We start from the raw sequence: 10,441 nt of genomic DNA, 5'->3' as shown, positions 1-10,441 counted from the left end.
CAATTGAAGGTCTTACACATATAAGTTATTTACATTAGATACATTCATAAATTTTATACTTAATAGGTTCATTAAAAGCAGGTATAAAATAGAATTTTTGTACTAACCATCATAAATTTTATAAATTTATGTATAATCAGATACAGAGCGCGTACACTATCGTTTGCAGCACTTGGCAGACATCCAGTATGTGCAAGAAAGGCTCGAGGCGAGCTTTGAAGATGCAATCAGGCGGCGTTGCCAAGGACACGGTTGCACGAGTTGCTGAGGAGTTCCGGACTTTACGTGAGCATTCAGCATGTTTAAACTAATCCGTCAGTAAATATTGGAAGTTTCCCACATGGGCGATTCCTTTGAATTCAAACACAGGTGCAAAGCGCTCCTATTCCTGGGAGTCCCTTAGGTAGAGAGCGAAGATTGTCGTATCATCTCTCACTCAACGACATGACGAAGCCGATGGGGTTATCAGATATGTCAGACTCCAACTTCATTGTCTGCCATAGACTTTAGTACAAAGGCAAAAAGCATCAGCGGCTTATCTCAAAGGGGTTCTGACCTTACTGTGAGGTCCAAAAGTTTGGAGAGCGAAGACCAAACTCAAGGGTACGGCGGTAAGTGTGAAGGGATTCCTAACAAGAGCTCGACAGTTAGTTTTTGCGAGAAGGCGACAACATTTTGGCATGCGTGCGTGCTGGACACAAGATGGTATCATCTATATAAAAACTGCAGACGTAGGTCGTCTCAAGATCACGTCGTAGAAAAGATAACTCCGTTGCTAGCCAAGTATCCATTAGGGTTACAGAAGCCATCCTGCCACATTAGCAGACGTATCATAGTGTTTGTCTTGTATTGGATCTTGGATTATGTTCTTTCTTCCATTTCCCACATTATGAATGTGGTAATCAGGATGCAGGGGTTTAATTTTAAAGCCTTTCGTGGGGCACAAATATTTATTTTAAAAAAGAAATCCTAATCCAAACTGCGCACACTCCTTCGTCGTTCAACTCTCATCTCTTTCCCTCCCTTTCTCACATCTCGCACTATCTTACGATCCTATTCACACATGCTCTTACGTTCCATTCCACACTAGTACCTCCCGAAGCTGGTGTTTTCCCCTCCATATGACGAAAAGCTTTCATCATTATTCTTCCAAAAGTATCCATCCATCTATCGTGAAACACTTCCGACCTGTATTTATTCTCCCTTTTCTGGCCAAGGTGCTGAAACACTGTGAATAAGCAGCTGTGAATATTTTTTTTACGTTAACCATTTACTGAGATCTGAATGCAGATCTTCTAAACAAACAAGACTGCCTTCTAAATAACTGCATTCGATACATTTTCAATCTCTGCAAAATCTACCATATATCTTAATTACATTAACTGCTATGATATTTGTCACTCACATGAGGCTTGCGGCTTACTGATCGAAATTGAAACGTTTCAGTGCGTTTAAAATTTCTTATAATGATTTATGTGTTATAATTTAAATGTTATTTTATAAAGCATTACTTTATAATGATTGCGTGTAAGTTTTATCCGCTTATCATAAAAAATCCTGTGGATAAAATATTTTTGGAAACCTTGAATTTAAAAAAATTAAGGTCTAATTCTATCTGTGATAATAACAAATCATTGACCAAAATATTTAAAATAGATTAGTGAAATTCTCTTATGACAGGCTGAGATGTTAGACGACCCTGAGATGTTTTTTTTTATATCACGAGCCAAAATCAACAGTATAAACGTTTAATAAATTTTAATGAATAATTTATTTTACCAAGTGAGCATTGCCGTCTTTACATAATAACCTTGATCTGAGAAAATAGTCGAAAACAAAAGTAAACCGCACAAAGAGCCGATAACAGTACCGGCGATCTCCGGCGCGTTTCAATACAAAAACATGCCATTGCATACGAGTACTGTGGGACCACCGAGATGAATGGGCCCGATATGGGCAAGGATTTAAGCGAAATAAATGGAAATCTTAATAAACAACGCCTACAACGCCCGGAAGGTGCAGTATCGACAACTGATCTAAACTGAACAATAGTGATATTTCTTTATTTGCCTTCACACGTCTTGAGACAGAATTACTTTTATTAAATATTCGTGACAATACAGTTAAGGAATCTTTGTTTTTTTTTAAGTTAATTATTTGGACCACATCTTCATTTTGTTAATTTTCTGCAACAGTAAACAGGGTTATTGCTGTTAAATGCTTTGACGGCGTAAATATGTAGCTGATCCACTGTTAATTGTTGTATAGTACACTCAATCCAAATATCTATAGTTTGAAATAATAGATAACGTAATGATAGTACCTATAATAAAAAAGCGATTTCAAATTCCGAACAACTATATATTCAAATTAATTATATTTTACAATCTGCACTTGCCTGTCAAAAGTTATAGTTCTATCGCATTCAAAGAAGGTTTCAGAGTTATCACTTTATACAGGTTGATTGGAAACAGGCGTAAAAATTTTAAAACTTTTTGCTGACAAATATGTTACATATTCACCCCTTTAAAGTTTTTATACATACCAATCATACCCTATATCATATATATACATAAGACAATATTAAAATGAGGCATAAAACAGTTTTTTTTTTATTTTGAACATAGCAGTATTCTTTATAAAGCCTAAGTTTTTTACAATTCTTACCATGAGATTCATTGCGTATCAGTGAAGAGATAAAATACAGATCAATGAAATTTCTACACGAAAAAAATGACACCTTGATTTATTTAAACCTATTTGACGCATAAGCTATATATAGCTCTTTATTAATAAATTGTAACAAAAACTATTGAAGAAAAATAGGGGAGGTAGGAAGTATACACCAGTATAAGATTTGTTTATTCAAAACAATTTTCAAACAATCTCTTCTTAATTTTGCATTGTACTCATAACATTAAATTTCCTGTTATTAAAGTCGAAGAAATTGCCTAGTACTAAAAATGTCCAATACAAACGTGCAACAATTGTAGACCCTTTTGCATTGTTATAAGACTTATTTTTAAGTGAAATTAAAGAAATGTAAAAAGTTTAATAAAAACACTTTTGTGAATACATATTTTTACTAAATGGATACAATGTAATTTAGAAGTAAAAAAGTTAATGAGTTCAGAATTTGCATTACGTATATAAATACGAGTTTACATTTACTAAGCTAGAAATAAGACAACAGTGGTCAATATTTTAAAAAAATAATAAAAAATATATGAGTTTTTCAGCCATAGCAGAATGAGAACGTTAATACAGATATTTATAAATGTTGTTTTAGCTACACAGTTACTTGTTGCAAGAGAAGGGTGAACCCGCACATGCGCAGTGACCGTCATTGATTTTTCTCACTTTGACAGTTCGACCGATGTTTTCAGCTACCACCCGCGTTCTAACAAAGTAAACAACAATCATGGCTTTGGATTTCTCAGCTACCTATAAATTGCTGGTTTTAGGCGATTCTAACGTTGGTAAAACTTGTATAGTGCACCGATACTGCGACGAGAGATATTACGACATATACATATCCACAATAGGTAAGTACAATATTTACTTTTGATTTTACGAGCCTTTGTTAGTTAGGTGATGCTGTGTTTAAGCTGCCTCCTGTTCATAACGGATCTAGAAATGTAGTTCCTACTGCGGAAATATCGTATTGAACAATGGAACGTGTGATGTAAAACCCCACATTAAATATTATACTCAACAGTTTTCTTGCGGAGACATTAAATGTTTTATTTGCCTATAAATGCCAAGTTCGTACTATTTGCAGTTCCTTATTTAAATTGCTTTTTGTAAGATCCATCTTATATAAAACATCATAAAAATTAAAATTTAAAACATAGTTAACCACATTTTTTTTCTTTTTCGTGATACAATTTATTTGTTTCAATGTGTTATTAAATTCTAGCAGTTGTTTTCATATTTTACATACAAACATATTATTTATCAATTTTATATTCTACCAAAATGATGTCATTACTTGTAACGGATTTTTAAAGTAAATTTTTCAGTTTCGCTCTGTCAGATAGCGTAATTGGTATAGACTTCAAGGTAACATTTTTTGTCTATCATAACCTCGAATCACATTGGATGCATACTAGCGAATCTTGCTATACTAAAGTATATCAAACTTTTGTCTAGACAATCTAGTATATAGTGATTTTCTTTTTGGATCTAAAACAGATTATTTCTTAATTTACAGGAATAGATTTCAAACAAAAAATCATTAACTTGGACGGCGTGCCTATCAAGCTTCAAATATGGGATACTGCTGGACAAGAAAGATTTCGGACCTTGACCACAGCTTATTACCGTGGCGCTATGGGTATAATACTCATGTACGACATAACGAATCTTGAATCGTTTAACCATTTATCTTATTGGTTAAGGAATATCCAGGAGGTAAACATTTGTTTTAATAACATGGCTAGCATTTTTTACATATATGCCGTTTCGCCATTTACACATTGTTAGCTAAAACCTTTTCAAAATACTAAACTCCAGGGCTCCCACGAGAATCCCGGGCTATAATCGTCAAATTAGATACTAACGGATTGTGTGGCTGTCAAGTTCAAAGTTCATTCGCTTAGACGGCTGCTCCTTAGAGTCCTCGCATGATTCGAAACCCAGGCGGTATACTACTTCGACGTTACTTATAATTTGTAACTAAATACGAGTATATTGAAATTAAAATTTTGAATTAGCGAATTTTTATCCATATTTTTTATGATTATACAATGTACATTTTCGTTACAATATTGTTTTTAAACATGAAACTAGCTTTAATAAAATGGGTTAATTTGTTTACTAAAAAGCAATAGTTAAATAATAGACGGAGTCATAACCTATAATGTCAACAGGTACAGGAAGGAATACAGCTCACGAAGGCAAACATCTATCATTCTGATACTCGCGCCCACAGCTAGCGGTATATCATCTAGTAATGACAATGAACACGTCTAATAATTTTGCTACCAGACTCATTTATTGTAATCAAGCCATAGAGAGAAAATAACTTTTCATATCGCTTTTAAGAAATATTATCTAAAATATTTAAAATAATCAAAAAAAAGGTTTTAAAAAATTACACAATTTTATCTATACGTAATCATAGGATTAATTAATAAATCAATTATATTGAAATATTCAGTTATGTAGCAAGAGAAAAATTTTAATTTACGAAACGAAATAGCAAACTCATTCGAAACTTTATGATTGAAATATTATTTCATTTTTATCACAGGCGTTATACCTTTAAATTTCTGCCATAGTTCTACCGTTACGTAAATTAAGATCAAAATTTGTAAGACAACTTTCAAATATTGAAATAATTCGAGATATGTAATTTTCTTTATATGAAAATATAGGTAAATGAAAATTCTCTAGTGGAAATACGAAGGTTATCAAATATTGACTAAATCATTTTAAAAGAACGGACTTTTTCAGCAAGAAAAGAATAATAGTATTTTTTTTGAAATGACAAAGGGTGGTTGCCCGTAGACATGTATAGTTTTTGTTTAAGCATATACGTCTCAATTGTAATTAAGACTATGCTTTCCTGAGGGAATCAACACTCGAGCTATTGCTTTATATATTTTACAGGATATAAAGGCTGCTAAGCTCTGGTATTACTTTTTAATTGTTACTACGAATATACACCGTGGACTTACTAGAGTCCAGAGTAATGAGGGGATCCACAGTTGTCTCTTGATGCACCGTTCCGATTCGATCGTTTTCAAACCCTCGAGATTTGACGGCTGCTAATATCGAATTTCAAATCACTCACTTCGGCAACTCAATTGGCAGTCTTATACTAGTTTAACGAGCAATGGAGAAGGCCATGCTCAAAATTTCTTTACGAGATCGAACCACGTATAAGGAGATCCGTAGATGAATGAATTTAACCGACATCGCCCTGTGGATTGGAAAGGTGAAGTGGCACGTCCCGCGTAGAAAAGATGGTCTCTGGGGCCCGGAGTAATGGAGATAGACCAGCAATCGCAGCGTAGAACGCTCACCTACAAGGTGGACAGAAGGCCTAATTGACCTTGTAGGTCGACGGAAAATGATAGGTGCCACTTCCAACCGGTCCCTTTGAAAATTTATAGGAGAGACAATTTCCAACAATGGACATCCTGCGGTTAAAATGATGATGATAACGATATACCTTGTTCATTGTTACAAAAATGGTGATAAAACTCATACATCACCATTTAAAAACGATATATTCAGATGACAGGTATAATTTTCATATTTAATTTTTACAGTACGCGTCGCCAGATGTAATAAAGGTATTAGTTGGCAATAAATGCGACGTGCACGAGAACCACCGCGCTGTTCCTAAGGAGAGAGGTCAGAAGGTAACTATAAAAAAGTATCATAAATCGTTTTTTTTTTGTTCTTTTACGGGTAATTTAAATATAATAATTAGTTAATCATTAAGAACATTAACAAGCAGAAGATATTGCAATCAATAAAAATGCGCAATTCGCAACTTTGCCCACGAATTGAAGTGTGACACGAATGAGTCACAGTATAAGGAAAAAATAAGGGAAGCTAGTCAACAATAAGTTACTTGATTATTTAAAACGACATATAAGAACGGTTATAGTTTCAGTGTAGTTACAGTTTCCAATATTTCTCGGTAGATATCTTGATCATGAATGTATTCGTTTTTTAAATTTTTATTTCATAAACAGTGTTATCACTTAATAACACCTTTTGTAAACTTTAAATCTCGCTTCCAAAAATATATTATCTAACGCGAGACATAATATAAATTAATTAAGTACACAAATAATAACAGATTTATTTTTTACCAAGCATTTTTATTTAATAAAAAGAACATTCTTTTCTCTAACATTATCTTTCAGATTGCTGATGATTTTGATATGCCATTCTTTGAAGTATCTTGTAAGAATAACATAAACATAGAGGAAGCATTCATAACTTTAGCCCGAAAAATACGAGAATATAGAGAGACAAAGGTAAATGTGTTAAACATTTTTTTGATGAAAACCGTATTTTTTAGTTTTAAGGAAGACGAATTAATGAAAAAAAAAAGTTCATAACTCACAGCTGCTCACCAAGTAATATAGTAGGCTATGCTCAGGATTTTTCTATCTGCTCGAATCAGCAATGAAGAGATCCGATAATTAATAATCGTTACCGATATAGTCCAGCGAATCGGCAAGTTGAAATGGCAGGCCAATTAGCGCGCAGAACAGACGGCCGCTGGGCCCGTGAGCCAGAACCTCAAGGTAGCATGGAGACTGCGGGCTGACAAACGAATCGCGGTGACCTACAAATTGGGCAGACGACCTGGTAAAAGTTGTAAGATACTGGATACAACCCAACAGTGGAGGTCTTAAAGTTGAAATAATAAATTTAAATATGTTTTGAAAATCACGCCTTAAATCGAAACTTTCATAGTAATATTTGTGTATTTAATCTGCCGTTGTGGGTTTTATATTATAGTTGTAGATTCACAGCTAGCCCTAAAATATTTTACTAAAATAACTTGAACATTCACAGGCGGATGCGTTCGAACTTAAGGAGAGGGACAACGTTATCAAGCCTTCAGATTCGGAATCCGATGTGTCAAAGTGTAGCTGTTAGCCTTTTTATGTATAAAATTAGCGAATCCATGCAAATTACAACAGACCTGTTGATGGGTGTAATTTTAAATGTTCAATACGATCATTTGAAGATGACGGATATTAATAATTTAATTAGTTACGTTATTCAAGGAATGTACAGGAAACCTGTACCTTTGTTTCGAGGTGTAACTAGGAGGATTACAGGGGAACATTTATATGTAGTAATACATTGAAATCGGCTCCATCAATGCGAAAAGAATCTTTTGGTATTTACAAGGCCGTATTGATCGAATATCAATCGTGATTTTTTTCGTAAATACTAAAAACAATCGAGTAAAACCTTAATAAAAGTAGGAGATTTGAGGATGCTTTACACGTAGAAGGATCATTACAATTATTTAAATAATTAATTACGATGCATTTTATGCATATTCAGTTTTAAAAGTACAGTGAAAATGTAAATCTCGTTATAATGGTAAAAAAAGTTATATTGATAATAAATTGTAATTTTTAGCAATTATCATATTTCATGAGAAAAAAATTAATTCATTTATCAAGAAATTCGGACTAGTGATATGCACATAAAAAATCAAAATAATTTTAATTTATATTACGACGACACAAACCTAGGTTCAATATTTGCATCGCCATTATAACCAGATATTGAGAATGTGTTTGAAAATAATTGGTAACACGAAGTCTGTTGTAAATATGCTTGGGATATACATACCTAATAGTTATGTAATATTGTGGACATCTTAGATACAATTGGAACGAGTATGTTAAAAGCCACTGCGTATTGTAGATTCGGTCTGCTTGTTTTTTAATAAAGCTTTCACTTAAAGTATATCTAAGATGTGAACATAAAATTGACTGTTTCACTGCAAGTTACTACGAAACATACAAGCAAATTAACAATAAGATTTTGTTAGATCAATTAAAATAGTTTTAATGGTACTTATCAAGATAAGAACGAATCGTCAAAAATTGTGTTAATTTTTAGAAGAATTAAGTTAAAACCGTCTAATATCGGAGAGTGCAAAACCAGCATTAATTACGATGTAGACATTTTTCACGATTCACTAACAATGATTATGTCCATGAGCACCTTAGTACGTTAGAGGAAGTCAGAATTTGTGCGCAGCATCAATGAACTATCCTTTTTGTTAATCAATTAGAATACAAAATAGCTAACAAACAAGTAATTAATGCCAATTTTGCATAATTCGATTACAAGTACTTCTACCTTGGTGGTTTAACTTGCACAATAACAGTAAACCATCTCTAGTTTTGTAGTTACTTGCTCCGAAATTAAGTTAAGCATTTCTAGTTTCTGCACTACGCTATTTATAGACGAAACAAACACTCTGAAGTATATTGGGCAAAAAAGATGAACGTCGGATAGCATAATTTTATAACTTACCATTTTAGGAATAAGCATTTACATCTAATGCTTCATCTAATGTAAAATGCACTCGTTTATGTTGCCATGTTCATAGGTGCAAATAAAAATGTTTGAGGCAATTCAAAATTGTCATGGGCTCAAACTCGTACTTATAATAATAACTGAGGTGAGGGGGTTTCTAATGCATTTATTACTATTAAGTATCACGGTAAAGGTTAAATGGTCTAAATAAAATGAAATTTTCACGTTGATGCTTTTTTTTCTTAGCGTAACGGCTGTATCCGTTAAAATAACAAATAATTTGGTATCATTCCTATATAAAGATACAATATAATATGTTTAATATAATCAGGATATACTTGAAATCATAAAGCTCAGGCTTGAAATTTGGTAGGAATATTCCTTTCACCGAGAATTTACGAAACCGTTCGTAACGTTCACCAAGTTCGCGAAGAGGGCATGGGAAAATTAGTAAGTAAAATAATTACATTAATAAATTAACTATTGCTTTTTGAAATTCGAATCATTCGAATCATTTAATAAAAATGACAGTTGCATTATACATGCATACAAAGGCTGTGTTATATTATAATCAACCGTTTATCCCAAAAGAAAAGCTTATCACGTTGGGCTGTCCCTAAGCCGAGGTCCCTTGCCAGTCTTTCTGGAAGCGTCCCCCTAAACAAACTAAAATGACTCCTCGATTTGGTAAAACAACTTGTAAAAGATTGAAACGAGGCACCCATTCCTTGTTGCAGTTATTCCTCGAGTTTAGTAACTGTAGACGTTTAGGTTAAGCGCCCTCTGTGCTCCGCCACCTAAAACCTAAAGAAACTGAATTGCCAACAATGAGTTTCAATTTTGAGTCAATATGTTAGGCACGTAACAGGTAACGATGTAAGTCGAGCTCCCCTCTCAGGGTCGGCGTCTCCTCACTTCAAGAAAAGTACATCCAAGCGACCTTTGTGAGTGGTAACAGCTCTGGATCCTGAGGAGCAGAGGTTCAAGTAGCCTCAAATCGTCGAAATATATTATTGGTACTAAAGCAAAACCTTAAGTTGCAAAAAAAAAAACATTATTAATGATATCCTTTAACATTCCACCTGTAATATCTATCTATTTATGTTTATCAATTATATTTTAAATGCAATATCCAACAACTAATACCATATATATTATTATTAAAATTTTATTATAAGTAGAAAATAAAAATAAACGAAATTATGGGCTACTGAAAAATATTAAATTACTTATTTAAAACAGAATAAAATAAAATTATTGATGAAGAAATTAATGATATTACACTATATGAAAAATTGTTGTCATTAACTACATAATACGCTCAATAAGCGCTACATAAAGCGCTCTAAAGGGTTATAGTCAGTCAATATAAAATTATTAGTTTAAAAAAACTCAATTGGTATAT

At 33.1% G+C, this 10,441-nt stretch overlaps 1 protein-coding gene across 1 annotated transcript; it reads left to right on the top strand.

Annotated features, from left to right (window-relative positions):
- Positions 1-3,373: 3,373 nt before the first annotated feature.
- RabX4 (RAS oncogene family member RabX4) lies at positions 3,374-9,264 on the top strand. Its single transcript, XM_068774972.1, has 5 exons — positions 3,374-3,545; positions 4,214-4,413; positions 6,279-6,371; positions 6,885-6,998; positions 7,546-9,264. The coding sequence occupies exons 1-5, from the start codon at positions 3,422-3,424 to the stop codon at positions 7,627-7,629; spliced, it is 615 nt and encodes a 204-aa protein (XP_068631073.1). The 5' UTR covers positions 3,374-3,421; the 3' UTR covers positions 7,630-9,264.
- Positions 9,265-10,441: the final 1,177 nt, after the last annotated feature.

Source organism: Battus philenor, unplaced genomic scaffold, assembly GCF_028537555.1.
Source record: "Battus philenor isolate CCGP_79_NKW_IND1 unplaced genomic scaffold, ilBatPhil1.0.hap1 SCAF_8, whole genome shotgun sequence".
NCBI lineage: Eukaryota > Metazoa > Arthropoda > Insecta > Lepidoptera > Papilionidae > Battus > Battus philenor.
The sequence above is the reverse complement of the archived record's forward strand: the minus strand, read 5'-3'. Positions and strand labels throughout refer to the sequence as shown.